The following is a 15153-nucleotide window of genomic DNA, read 5'->3' as shown; positions in this document are numbered from 1 at the left end:
CTTCCAATGAATATTTAGGGTTGATTTATTTTATGATTGACTCATTTGATCTCCTTGCTGTCCAAGGGACTCTCAAGAGTCTTCTCCAGCACTACAGTTAAAAAGCATCAGTTCTTCAGTGCTCAGCCTTCTTTATATTTATAGCATAATATCTTCATTAACAATATAGTTAATACATTTATTTTAAATATTAATTCATTACTATATGTTTACTCTGTGGTCCTATAATAAGGCAGCAACGGAAACAGCTGAGATGATTTAACCTTCTCACATTTTAGGTGAGTCACTCATTATCTAAGTGCTGGTGATTCAAAAACTAAATTTTCTTCCCTTATGGAGTTGACATTCAAGTGGTTTGGAGAGATTTTTACTCTGTGCCAGACACTGTTCTAAGCATTTTACATGTTTTAATCCATTTAATTCTCACAACAACCCTATGAGGTATATTTATAAATTGTACCAATTTTACAAATGAGAAGCCAAGGCCCAAAGTTATTAAGTAACTTGGTCAAGGTTACACAACTGGCGAGTTGCAGACCAGAGATTTGATTTAGGTCAACCCACTCCGGAACTTAGACTCTTAATCACTACACCATGGAACCCTCTCATCTGCAAATCTCTTCAAGGACTTTTGCTCTAAGCATTCTAAATTACTTGGTATCCCTGAATATTCTGTGTTGTTATATATTCTGTTGCCTTTGAATATTTTGTTCACTCTTCCTGAAATGCCTCCTTAACTCATATCCTGCAGACCTTAGCTTAGAAATCATTTAGCTTTAGAAAAATCCTTGCTTAATCACTTCTCTCCCCAGAAAGCCGGTTAGGTATCTGTCCTCTTCTTTATCATCCTTAATTATAATGTCTTGTCTCCCATTCTAGAAAGTAATTTCTTTTAATGTAAACAAAATGTTTATCATATTTTTCTTTGCTGATACATCCCCACCTCAGGGCCTGGCACATTGTTCACACAATTAGTGCTTACTGAATGAATAAATGACTTTTGGAAACATACATGAATATTTTTATTTGTGCTTTAGGCTCTTATATTTCTAAATTACTTGTAGTTTCATTATTTTTGATAAGATATCAGGACAGTACAATTTTTTATAGAAATCAATGTTGAGGCATTACAAAATCCACTATGTGATACCTGACAACTTATTTTACAAACTTGTTAGATTCAAGGTATTTTAGAAGATATACTTTCTTAGCTCTTTTGTTAATACTGTGCTTTTCAGGAAATATGTTTTGAGAGATTCATTGAGTTGTCTAAGATTTTACAGCTAGCTAGTGACAGTGTTGGGCCTAGAAGCGAACACAGGTCTGCTATCTCCCAATCTCATGCCTTTTTTCTTTTTATAGACACCTTACTGACCTTAATTCGGTTCCAGTGGAATTTGGAGATACTATCTCAGCACTGGTCAACTCATCTATTCCAAAAGGAAGTGATTTTCAAAAAATAAATAACTAATGTTAATGTATACCAGAAAAAGCACTCGCCCCTCCAAATATTGTCCTTATTGCTATGTTTTAGAAATCTCCAATTATAGTTTTATAGTGAATTAACCACATCTTTTCACACTTTATAGCAACTATTTGTTCAGATTATTTGTAATATGAGAGTTCATTCAAAAAAGTTTTTGAAAGAAGGAAGAGTATATCTAACAGAGTATACTGAATAATGAGGACAGGACATAGAAGTGTAGAAGTTACAAAATATAAAAATAAATTAGGGTATCAGTAAAAACTACCATAGGACTTTAGAGCACAAAGGAGCTTTAATAGTCAGAGAAGGAGTCACAGAGGAATTAAGACCTGAAGGTAGAAAATGAGTATATATAATTCATGTGGAGGATACACATGAAAAGCTGGACTAGGGGTAGCCATGTGAATTGATATCTGAAAAGAGTGAAACATTCAACTTGTCTTATGTTAAGATATGTTGAGGAGAGAAGTGGAATGTATATAGTTGGAGAATAACTTGATTGACAGGCAAAGTAATTTAGACTTAATGCTCTAGGAATTAGAAATAAGTTTTTGAACAAAAGCATAAAATGTGACAATAAGACACATTTAAGGAAGATATATTTGGCACATATCTGTTCAAATTTAAAGCTGGACTTAAAAAAAGGCTTCAAATTAAAATAATCTTTTGCCTATCCTATAGGATACATTAATGAGAACAGTTTCTAAATACTCATATCTACTGCTCTTTGAACACTTAGCTATGCCAGACACATGACAAAACTTTTAAATGCAAGACTCTGTTTAATCTATAGGAAACAGCACAATCTTCTGAAGTAGGAAATACTGTTATCTCCATTTAAAGATGAAGAAACAGGATCCAGAGAGGTGAATTGATTTTCCCAAAGTCAGATAGCTCACAAATTGAGGAGCAAAAATGTGGACTCTGATCTGTTCGACCTGAATCTAGTTAGTACAGCTATTGCATGTAGCTGACACGCAGTAAATAACTGTTGAGTAAATGGATGAATGAACATATCGGGAAATCTATCCTTTTCTGCCGATGAATCTACATATTTATTAGTTTAATGGTTTTTGTGATTTTGATAAACGTAGGTCAATGTTAAAAGTAAGGAAGAAGGTTGAATTACAAAAGAGAAGAATTTACACAGGGAAATGTCTTCACTGGAATTTCTGATTGGGTAGAGATGTGGATTTGGTTAGAAATGTATCTATTTATATAGATACACACACACACAAACGCATATATATTTATGTATGCGTGCACACACACACATACATACACATGAACGGAACAGTTTGGAGAACCTTTGACACTGCTACGTGCACATGCAGACCCACACGATTTCTTTTGTTTTCATAACCCTCCTGAGAGGGTATAAATAATGTCAGAGCTTAAAAGGGACTTTAGCAATTGCCCAATCAGATACCCTCATGTAAATGTAGAGATTGAGGCACTAGAGGAGAAAGTAAATTGCAAAGGTCACACAAGGAGTTAGAGTAAGATTAAGAATTTGAGTTTCCTAATTCACAGTTTGTTTTACTCTGAACTGTCGCCATTTACCATCTCAATTTTATAGATGGGGCAACCAAAGTATCCTAAGAATGTCGATGGTCAAGCTCCTGCTACTTGTCCATTGAAGCAGGACTTGAAATCAGATCTATTTTAAATATGAGGCTTGTTTTCATTCAAGTGCTTCTGTCTGCATGCCCAGGAGGAAGACATTTTCCTATTGAATTAAATATGCACTGAGGATCATTTCCAGAAAGCTTTGTCCTTCACTTGAAGAGAAAATGGGCAAAACTTCATTATTTTCTGGAGCCTGGCAGTCCCAAGGAGGCCCCCTGAAGGCAGGAATTTGGTCTTCCTTATTGAATCCACAATACCAAGCACAAAAGATGGCACTGACAAATATTTGCTGGATATATAACATACTCAACCCAGAAAGGGAAAGGAATGGTTCCTCAGTGGATGATGGATGTATAATCATTATTAGTGCTCAAAAAATGGGAACAAATGTGCAAAAGAGGTGGGAGAGACCCTGAAACAAAGGGGAAGCGCAGTCTCTCCAGCTGAAGCTGTGATCACTCAATCAGGGCTGAAAGGTTTGATAGGACCGCAATTGGCAGAGATATTAAATGAGGACTCCTTAAAATTGTTCCTCTCCGCCCCTCCCCCACTCCCCTTTAAATCCTGTTTCAGTCATTACCCAGGGACCGGATACAGAAATTCCTATGGGGAGTTCTAATGGGTCGATTCAATTTCAGCTGGGATGACGCCACTTAGGCAAGCATTAAGAGCTATAGCTCCGGGAAAGCAAATGGAGGTGGGGAGGGGGAGGCTGGGGAGTGGGGGGACGGAGAGAGAGGCTCTAACAAGGAGCATTAAATCTCTCCCCTCCCATCCTCCCGTATAACCCATTCACAAGACCTCGAGAAAATGTCTACATTCACAAAACTGCTGGCTCGCCGAGCAAGCTGCACACACTGCGATCTCATCCCCCCTTCCTCCCGCCTCGAACCACCCCGCCGCTCCTCTCTCTGCGGACGTCCTACCCACGCCCGCGAAGCTACACAAATCATCGGACCCTAGCGGTATCTCCTGCTCGGTCGAGAGACCCCGGGTCTCCCACCGCAGTTGCTGCAGCTTCGGTTCAGCTGTCAGATGGGAAGGAGACCGAGGCGGAGGCATCAGGGGAGGAGGAGGAGGGAAGAGGGAGGAGGGAAGGGGGAGGGGCGGGGGAGGGGAAGAGAAGGGGAAGGAAAAGGCTGGAGGAGGGGAAAAAAAGGAGGAGGAGGAGAAGGAGGAGGAGAAAGAGGCGGGGGAGGACGGGGAGGAGAAATAGGAGGAGGAGAAAGAGGAGGAGGTGAACAACTTACCCTGCTGAGCTTTCTTTGGGGAATACGTGCATCAGGATTGAGATCTGCGTGGAAAATCTACACAAAGTATCTGCCACTACAAGTCCGACTCTCCTCAGCGCCACCGTCTCTCTCTCTCTTTTTCCCTTCCTCCCTTTCCCTTTTCTGTGCTGTGTCAGAAAGCCCGAGACAGAACTATCTCTGTTTCTGGCTCCACTGCCAGGGAAGGAGTTTTCATTCAGACTTTCCGAAAAGAGGTGGAGAAACCTAAAGACTCGGGAGAAGAAGAGGTCCTTTGAGCCAGATGGACCATGAGTTCGGCTTCTCTCAGAATGGCTCAGCCCTTGCTTCAAGGTAAGCTGAGCGATGAGCTCCTCAAGACCTCAGAATCCTTTCTATGCAATGCACAGATTGCCATTCATTCCCGTCATCGTGCATGTGTGTGTGTCTCTGTGTATGTGTGTGTGTATGAGAGAGAGAGAGAGAGAGAGAGAGAGCGTGTCTGTGCACGCGCACGAGATCAAGCGCATGGGTGAAATAAAATGAAAACCGTTCAACTGAGATTTCAATGAAACAGCCCCTTGCAGAAAACTATCCATGTTGGACATGGCTAAATCGAAAGGGAACTTCTAAATCGCTCTTCCTACAGCCCGATGTCAATGGAATTTCTAGGCTGTTGACCTTAGGATGAATTGTGGGGCAGCCTAACCACCCAAGCTGAGAACGTAGGGGGAACCCGTGCTGAGGCCAGTCTGGCTGCCCAGCGGGCATCCTGTCAGTGCAGGGCTAGTCTCCGATTGGCTCACAAGTCTGGGCTGTGCATCGCTCAGATTTCATCACATCACCTTGCTCTGGGTAGAAATGGCGCAAGCTGACACGGCATAACCCCCTACTTACATTGAGTCAGAGCAAGGATTTAGAAACCTTTGGATCCAGGCCGGGGTGTGTGTACACATGTCTCTGTGTGGCATATGGAAATTTTGTCCACAGTAAGAATCTGTCAGCATGTCTGGTTAGCCAGTAGATGTTTGATAGGACCTAGGGCCGTGGTGCACACTCCTTTCCATTTGTCTAATGATCATTGCCACTGGCCTCTGTATGCTGCAAACCCATGTTTGATGAATGGAAAACAGACCTTGAACTCTTAAACGGAAAATCTATTTTGAAATGCAAACTATTTTTGTTTTTCTGGGTGCATTAAAGCCTCACTGTAATGTAATTTGGCTATATCAGGTATTAAATCATGTTCCCAACAAGTCAGCTGCATACATACATACAGATAAGGCACAGGCTAGCTTTTTATCCCCAAAGAAGTATTAATCCTGTTCCCGAAACGTCTAAATAAAAATTTCTAAGATTTTGTTGTACCATTCTATCCATTTTGGCCTTTTGTTTGTGTTCTGTTTTAGTTCTCTCTAGCTGAGAAATCTAGTTAGTGAGTGATCTGGGTGACTTGGAGTCAGAGTTGAGAAGTTGAGTTAGTGGAGGAGTAAAGAACCTGAGGGAAAGGGCACTAATTCTTCATGAAAGACTTCTGAGGCAGAGGAATACCACCAGCAAACCCAGCATAAAATTTTAGAGCATAAGGACAAGAAAGGACTTTTCAAACCTTCCTTTAATACCCCTCCTCATTTTGCAGATGAAGAAACAGGCCTGGAACAGAAGTCACTTGCCCACAGTCACCCAGAACTCAGTTTCCTGTCTCTTATAAAAGAATTTGGGGTTTAAAGAAAAGATTCCAACTTCTTAAATGAAGAACTAGCATTTTCTTCAGGATTAGAAGTCTGTGAATTCACTTGATATTACAAGTTTTCCTCGTAATATCACTACACTAAAACACCCCTATCTTTAAAAAGGCAAGCTCTTACAACTACAAGACTCTCAGGTTGGAAATAAACTGCTGTGTGTCTTAATGAAACTGAAGGTAATGAATAGGACTAGGGTAGCAAAGTGACAAGTTAAGAGTTAAATGTGGTGAGAACCTGGCAGCTCCAACAAGATGTATGTGGTAGGAGGGAGGCCCACTCAGTGGCTGAGAGGTTAGTAATGTAAACTATATACAACTTGGTATTTGTCAGGGGGGAGTGCTTTGATAGAGATGCAAATGCTTTTGCACAGAGAGGGATTTTGAGAGAGCAGACTTTGGAACAGTAGAACTAAGAAAACACAGAAAGCCATAGCAGAAATCCCCCCTATGTTTGCTTTTGGTTATTCTGAGAACGAGTGTATATAACAGCAGAGCACAGAAAAAAAAAAAAAAGCAACACACCCCAGAGCCGTTACACAGTAAGGTACAAAACAGCATTGAACCCATAGGACCAGGAGAAAACAGGAGCCAGCCTTCTCTTCTCCCTTCTTGCTTGAAATCAAGCTTGAGTCATACCATATCAGAAAGGATTTATCACCCAAATCAAAAGCCTCTTAAGGGGGTTAGCATAGAAGAGCTTTAGCTAGGAAAGTTTGCAACTTTAGTCCCAACATGGCAGCTTTTCAGTTCCAGGGAGAAAAGACATTTTTCTTTCATTAACAAACAGCATTTCTTGAATGAATTTAGCTTTCGAGTCCCCACGTTCGCATAAGAAAAGACATTTCTGTTTAGGTTGAACATAGCAAATTTCAGGGCTACAGAAACACTGTTGAGAAAGCTATGAGCACCTGGCCAGAGGGACCGAGATGGGAGTGGGTTTACAATGCATCATTCATTACTGCAGAGGCACTACGTGACAGAAATCACTAGATCCCATCCATGTGCAGCCAAGACTTGTAATCACCTTGGCTCCTAGTTAATAATATGTGATATGTATATTCTCTCTCTCACTTCATAGAATATGGAATTGACCTGCAGCACAGTCCGTTGCTTCACTGTTGCTGCTCACAGTGAATGGCCCTTTAATGAGTGGGTTTCTGAATCCTAAACATACAGGCAGTAGTAGTAGTTTTTCATCTAATCTGTGGGCTGCAGCAGTCCTCCTGTCTATTTGTTTCTCCACTCCACCCCACCCCCACTTACCTTCCCTTCCAGTATCTATTTCAGTTCATCCTGTTAGCCAGATCGGATTCAGCACATCCGGAATGGCAAACAATTTATTGTCATGCAATACTGGTTTATCCTCCTCAATACCCTGATTTTACCCAGGTCCTACTGCCCACCATATTGCAGATCTTCCAGTTTTCATTCTCAGAAAGATTTTATAGAGCAGGAAGAAACCTTCCGAGTTCATCTTGTCAATCCCCTTATCTGGAAGCAAGACAGTAGTAGTTCATCGTCCCAGACTGATGCCCAAAGCTTCCTTTAATCACCCAACCAAGTATCTGAACTCTCCAGTCTTGCAGCAGTCTAATCAATTTCCAAATACACTCCCTTAACCTAAACACAGTATACCCTTTTGCTGCCAAGATAGAATCCCCTCATGGTTCTGAGTCATTTCTATTATGACCTAAATTCCTCCAAGCTTAGCTTTCAACCTTCTGGGCAAATCTCTGAGATATCTAGTAACATCCTTGGAATCCCATATGATTATCTCCTGTAATGTTAAGACCTTGAATGCTTTCCTTTGAGTTATTGATCCTTGGAATTTCCAGTATGTTCAAATCTAGTTTCCTTTGGGAAATCAGTGAGTCTAAAATGCATCCAGAGTATGTATTATTCTTCATACAGTGTAAAGGGCTTGAAGGGCCCCACACATTATTTATCTCATCAATGGGGAATACATTTATTTCTTATACAGTTGTCAAAAGACTCTTCCCAATCCAAGACTCTTAGATCCACACACTCTGCAAGCTGGCTGAACATTGTGTCTTTGTTTATTTGGGTGTTCAAATGAAAACTACCTGTTCCTTTCTAATGCTGGGACTGTGAGTCTTAACAAAAGTACAGCAAAGGTAGAGGTGTAAGACTTCGGGGGGCTGTGAGTCCAACCCGTTTTGCTTTTGAATGCCTTGGTAAACAAGGGCATGTTGCCCAGTCTACCCTCAAGGGCTGAAGATGTAGAAGGTATGAAGAGAATTCTTTTGTCAAATTGTATAGTTATATAATTACAGACCATAGTGGGGCAGAGTCCTTCAAAATCACCTCGGCCACCCCTATAATTATATAGATAGTGGAACTGAGGCCCAAAAGAAGTAAGTGATTTGACAAAGGTTGCATATTTGAGTCTTAGAATCTCCGTAGTGTTTATCTGCATTTTCTTGTGCTGTATTGAGTAACACTGAAACAAGTAGCTAAAAAATGAAATTATAGTCAGACTGACTTTTTGATGTGATGTGGCAGAAAAGTTATTTTTAACCAAATTAAATCTTCTTTTTAAAAAATGAGCAGATGCAAATTCAACTAAATAAGTTTGCTTTGGCATATAACCTCAAAAGGCAATGAATCTTGTTGTATTATTAGCCACTGAGTCCTATATGAGCTACATTTTTTTTTCCTTGCTATTGAGCTTTGGGCACATTTCAGTGTCATGCTTGCTTGCTTATGGAAACCTAATCAAGCACTATCCTCTGTCACTTGTTCCTTTCTATTACTCATTCAAGCTTTCCATCTCATATAGTAGTGTGAGTAATCGATCTCTTTTGAGGAGGCCTGAAATCTGATGGATTTCAAATATATACTTTATTCATGCTAGTGTTTCCTAGGTCCTAATGCCTCCAAGATGAGTCTTAGATTTTTGTTTAGGTTTCCTTTTCAGACTGTTCAGTCTTCCAAATGGTGCAAAACAATAATCTACAGTTGGAACAGTATTTTCCTCATGGTTATCATTATCAGTACCAGGCTCAATCGAATCAGGAGAGAATATATTTTCCAGATATTCAACTTAGGTTAAATTTTGTATAAAAGCATTGCTGTTCTTTAAGAAAACCAGTTTATTATATAAGGTAAAGATAGAGAAAAGCAGTCCAAGCAGATTCTGCCTAATAAATCCCATCAGTATATATAGACTTGACTTAGGGTCATAATAAGAACAATTACAGGTGATATTTGAATTAATTCAGGTCTCTTCTCTTATGGTTCCCCATCACTAGGGTTACTCCTGCGTATACAAAAGTTTGATTCCGGAGTCATGCCGCCATTTAAAAGAATTACCTCCTCAATAAATTAAAGCAGCTTATGAAGTGAGGAGAACTGCAAGATGATTAGTCTTGGATTTTTTTATATTCTTAGGAAGCCTTTTCCCCCATTGTTCTATAGATAGTCTAATTTCTGCCATTGTTCTATAGATAGTCTAATTTCTGCCCTCTGTGTCGTTGCCATATCTCTGCTATTAATATTATTGCATCTTGCTTGCTTGCCTATATTCATTAAATCACAGTGTCCTTTGTCATTTGTTTATTTATGCTTATAAATTTCACTGAAAAGAAAGCTTTGATGTATATATATGTATTGGGTTGGCCAAAAAATTCATTTGGGTTTTTCTGTAAAATCTCAAAATGTGACCTTTGCATTTGATAGTTTTATTAGAATTTTGATGCTCAAGGCCTAGATTTTTCAGTTAGGAAACATCTGAATGAGCTAACTGCTCCTATGACTCTAGTCATATGATGAAATACAAAAGGAATCCACAATCAGATCTTTGCTCCCAATGTGCTTTATAGTCTGGACGAGAAGACCAGACATGCCTGTAAAAAAATAGATGAGGTCAATTACAGAATCAGGGAGTAACATGAAGACTAAAGTGATTTAAGGTAGTGCTGGGGATAGGGGCCTGAGCTCTGTTGGTTTCCTGCAAGGTACTCATGCCTATGTGTTCTTATTTATTGTTTTTATTCTTTCTCTCCTAGGATTTTCTGATGTGCCCTAAGACCCATGTAACTACAAGGGCTCTTTTTCACCATAAGTGCCACCCTGACCCAAAACCACTCAGAACTCAAGAATCGAGGCAAAATGGATGCTGCAGTGACAGATGATTTCCAACAAATTCTGCCTATTGAACAGCTGCGCTCTACTCACGCTAGCAATGATTATGTGGACCGTCCTCCAGTTCCCTGTAAACAGGCCCTCTCCAGTCCTTCCCTTATCGTGCAAACCCACAAATCTGATTGGTCCCTGGCTACCATGCCCACTGCTCTGCCCCGCAGTCTCAGCCAGTGCCATCAGTTGCAGCCCTTGCCTCAGCATTTGAGCCAGTCTAGCATTGCCAGCTCAATGTCCCATAGTACCACTGCCTCTGATCAAAGGCTCTTGGCCAGCATTACACCCTCACCTTCAGGCCAGTCCATCATCCGAACCCAGCCTGGAACAGGAGCCCACCCAAAGGCTGATGGTGCTCTGAAGGGAGAAGCTGAGCAATCTGCCATGCATCCCAGTGAGCACCTCTTCATCTGTGAGGAGTGTGGGCGCTGCAAATGTGTCCTCTGTACAGCAGCTCGCCCTCTCCCTGCTTGCTGGCTATGCAACCAGCGTTGCCTTTGCTCTGCTGAGAGCCTCTTAGATTATGGCACTTGTCTCTGCTGTGTTAAAGGCCTCTTCTACCACTGTTCCACTGACGATGAAGACAACTGCGCCGATGAGCCCTGCTCCTGTGGGCCTGGCTCTTGCTTCGTCCGCTGGGCAGCCATGAGCCTCATCTCCCTCTTCTTACCCTGCCTGTGCTGCTACCTGCCTACCCGTGGATGCCTCCATCTGTGCCAGCAGGGCTATGATAGTCTCAGGCGACCAGGCTGCCGTTGTAAGAGGCACACCAACACTGTGTGCAGAAAAATCTCTTCTGGTAGTGCGCCCTTCCCTAAGGCCCAGGAAAAGTCTGTATGACCTTCCTTCCAAAGGGATCCAGAGCTTTCTCTTAGCCCCTGTCAGTAAAGCGTAGGCCTCATCTTTGAAGAAGGGGAGGAGGAGGAAAGTAGCCAAAATTAGGGCTCACCAGTTTCGTTCCTGCAGTGTCAGGGGAATGGGCAAGTACATCCTGGTGCAGGATGCCTTGTTCTTTCTCACAGTATCTATCCCACTCCCCTTAAATCTTTTTGTACCCTACCATCTCAGCCTTTATGGCTGTCATGGCCAATTCAGGTGATGTAGAAGCATGAGGATTTGGACACTGAGGGCTGACAGAGCCAGCAATGTGGAGGTTTAGGGGCTCCCCAACATGATACCTCTCGATGTAGGCTCTGAGCATCACTCTGCTTTCCACAGTGCCTTTGGAAGCTTTCCTGTTAATGGTTTTCACAGGTCCATGTGGAACAGTGTTCAATATTCCAGGGAATCTGACCCCTTCTCCCTGTTTACTGCCCCTCTCTTGTTTATCTTTTCTCTCTCTCTCATTTCCTCCTCTTCTTGTGTTAACTCTGTTTTGTACTCCTTCCCACTTCATTCTCACCCTCTCTACTTCTAACTTTCCTCTCTTTTTTTTCTCTCTCCCTACCTTCTCCTTCCTTCCTTCTCTCTCTGACTAATCCTTTCTCTGCAGATATTTCTATTTTGTTCTATCAGATTTATGTCTTCTCCTGCCTGTTTCTCTAACACGTCAAGAAGTGCTGTTTTTTCCATCGGTGTTTCCTTTGACACCAAACTTTGCTATGTTATACTATTTACTAATTTTTATTAAGTGAAATTGATTACTGTAATGAACTGATCACTAGCAATAGTGTGTGTGCACTCATAACCACACTCACCAGTTTATGAGCATATGAGGCAAACTTAACTTCTCTATTTCCAGGTTTAATGGGTTGAAGTTTTACTCCCTTTCCCAATAATCACCTTAGAGTACTGACAGATTCCACTAGCATGCTGAGTAGGATAGTAAACCAGGATGCTCATAACTTTGTATGTCTGACCCAAGTGCCAAAGGCAGACGTGCTTTATAGCTAAATGAGCAAAGCAAAGGATATTACAGAGGTCTGTTCTCTCTTAGAAGCTAACTGCCCTGAGACTGCATGGCTCAGGCCTTAATAATGGACATAAAAAGTCATAAAACTTTAGAGCTGGGAGTAATCTTAACTGTTAATCTAGTTCAATGCCCTTATTTTACAGATGGGAAAACTGAGGCCTAGAAATAGAAAGAGATTTGCCCGAGGTCACACACAGAGTTCATAGAGTTGGGCCTGGAATACAGGCCTTCTGACTCCTGGTTCAATATTCTCTACACTGCACCACATTAAGTCATGGAAAATTTCTCCTAGGACTCTATTAACAATGACAGAAAGCCATACCCATTCAGTCTTCAGGAATCATGCCAACCTGGTGTGGTGGTGTTTATGTGGGGCATAGTGGGTAGCTAACTCCCTTTCAATTGTCAAGGCTTCCCCCAGTGGACATCACCTTTGGCTCTGTCATCTTACAGAAGCTCAAGTGTGGAAAAGAAAAGCTTAAGGAAGCCCTAATTAAGCTGTATCTTCTCCATTGCACCTACCCTTTGCTGCACACACTGTGCTTGCTGTTGGCTTTGTCTGCAATGGCAGTTGCCTGAGAACCTAAATTTCAGCAACAGTGGAAAACTGAGATGAAAGATGTATGATGCAGAGAACTGACTTCTGTTTAAAAAAAAAAAATACTAAGAGCCTGTGCTATGATTCGCCTTCAATGGGAAAAGGCTGCAGTGGTGATGGCAGGCTCCTAAGGACTGCTGTTAAAAGACAAGAATTAGATAACAGTTTCCCTCTGTCAGTGAATCCAAAATTCACTAAGGAATTCAAAGATGAAGGGCACTTGTTTGAAACCAAGGTGCTCCAACTTAGTTTAAGACTTCCAGACTATATCATCATCTCTTTTAAAGTGTGCATGGATATGTATTACAGCGTGGAAAGGTGGGGAGAAATGTATAGTCCTACACAGGAGGAAGGAAAAGGGAACACTTTGATGTCCCCTTCTTGGCTATATACTGTAGAAATACATGCCACTCAGTCTTCGTTGGTTCTGAATCTTCCTGAAGTGTACTGACATTTGAGCTGCAGAGACCCTCACCTTCCCTTTCACCTCCTCTTATAGAATTGCTTTGCTCTATTTTTGTATATATAAATATGTTATTGATGATTATTAATAATGTTAATGATATTGCTGCAAATGGTGCCATATACAAGGTTTGGCTTCTTGGAACATTTATAAACCCAAACCACCTCTTATGTTGCTTTCAAGTCCTTCCATTTTAAGTAACTTCTTTTTATCTTCCAAGTCTGCCTGATTGACCTTTGAACTTATCCATCCCTAAAAGCTGGGCCCAGTTTTCTGGGTCACACTGGATGGTGATGAATAGCAACACACACTTCTCTTTGCTTCTGCTTGAAATTTGCTTAAAGCTGAGATATATAAGGATTCTATGACACTAGTGCTTTGTTCTTGGAGCTAAAGTTATTCTATTGATGTTTGCTTATTAGTTTCAGGGTCCAACATAACACAAGTCCCTTCTCCTTGATAGCTAGCTCCTTGATATCTCAATCCTGCAGTCCTTACTCAGGCAAACTGTGCACTGCCAGAGGGGCCCTGGGCTTTGCCATACACCCAGAGGAGCTCTTCTCAGTGTATTTCTAAATGGCCTTACACTTGGTAGAAGGAACTGGAGGATTACCCAAATGTAGTTGCAATCTGCAGTCTGCTGAATTAGAGCTTTCATTTGCGTCCAAGTTGGCCTGATATGGACTGCATCTGGTTTACGTATAGATGGGTCCTGTTGGGGTATGCACACAGACATGTGAGTGAGTGTGCATATGTAGCCCTTCAGTGATATATATATATATATATTTACATATACATATGTAAATATATATTCACACAACTCTATATATTTTAATGTATCACATGTATATTTAAAATATATACGAAAGAACTCTAAATCCTACAGAGAGGCTCTGTTTTCATTATTTTTATACTTTGTGTCATGTACTGTATAAACAGGAATATTTAGAGGGTGTTTCCTGCTTAGCATTTTTTTGCAGTTAAATCATCTATTATCCCCCAAATCTACTGCTTTCCACATATTGGTCCCTTGATACATTTCATATGGCTTTAGCCAAGAGCTTTTTTTTTTTTTGGTTCTAGCCCATCTTTCATCATCACAATAGCTGTAATAAATATAGTGAACACTTGCATAGTGCTTACTCTGTGCTAAGCACTATTTCAAGCACATTGCCTATTTAGCTCATTTAATCCTCAAGACAACTCTACAATGTATGTAGTATTATGCTTGCTCTTTTACAAATGAAAAACTGAAGTACAGAGGGGTTAAATGACTTGCCAAAGGTAACAAAGCTTGTAAATGCTGAAACTAAGATGTGAACCTAGGCTGTCTGACTCCAAAGTCAGGTATAGAAGTTTGGAGCATAGTATAAACCTTCGTGGTATAATAAACCTCAAATGGTGAATGGTTCTTTCCCTAACTTCGGCCCACCTGCACCCTAAGAGTTGAAACACACATGCTCCTATGTTAGGAGTGAAGCAATAGTTATAGACATCATATATTAGCTACCTTGCTTCCCAAGATGGAGCCATTACAGATCTCCACTTCCCTCTTTGAAAACATGTTTGGTTTGCAGCCAGTTACCATTTCTCAATCAGCTTATGATATGGAGCCAGTAGGGAAGTGTTTTTACTTGGCTCAAGAGGGTAGGAGTTTATTTGGCCTTCTCTTTAGAGACCCAGGAAATTAATTCAATTTCTTTCTGCAGAAAGTAGAACTAAATCTATGTTTGGAACTTGAGATTGGTTGGAGCTGTTAACATTCAAGCTCACTGGTTATATTGAGTGCATTCTCCTGATTCACATGTAAGTAATACACTGATGTTCATTGGTCAGTATACCACCTTTTCCCATCACCTACTTCACACAGACATTATGTACCTTGGCATTATTTCAGAGTTGGAAAGACCCTTAAAGAAGTTCTACTCCAA

General features: G+C 40.9%; 1 protein-coding gene across 1 annotated transcript; it reads left to right on the top strand.

Annotated features, from left to right (window-relative positions):
* The first annotated feature begins 4399 nt into the window (after nucleotides 1-4399).
* SPRY3 (sprouty RTK signaling antagonist 3) lies at nucleotides 4400-14403 on the top strand. Its single transcript, XM_068962169.1, has 2 exons — nucleotides 4400-4698; nucleotides 10120-14403. Exon 2 carries the CDS (start codon nucleotides 10223-10225, stop codon nucleotides 11087-11089), a length of 867 nt encoding a protein of 288 aa, XP_068818270.1. The 5' UTR covers nucleotides 4400-4698; nucleotides 10120-10222; the 3' UTR covers nucleotides 11090-14403.
* The last annotated feature ends 750 nt before the right edge of the window (nucleotides 14404-15153 follow it).

Source organism: Capricornis sumatraensis, chromosome X (genome assembly GCF_032405125.1).
Source record: "Capricornis sumatraensis isolate serow.1 chromosome X, serow.2, whole genome shotgun sequence".
Lineage (NCBI taxonomy): Eukaryota > Metazoa > Chordata > Mammalia > Artiodactyla > Bovidae > Capricornis > Capricornis sumatraensis.
The sequence above is the reverse complement of the archived record's forward strand: the minus strand, read 5'-3'. Positions and strand labels throughout refer to the sequence as shown.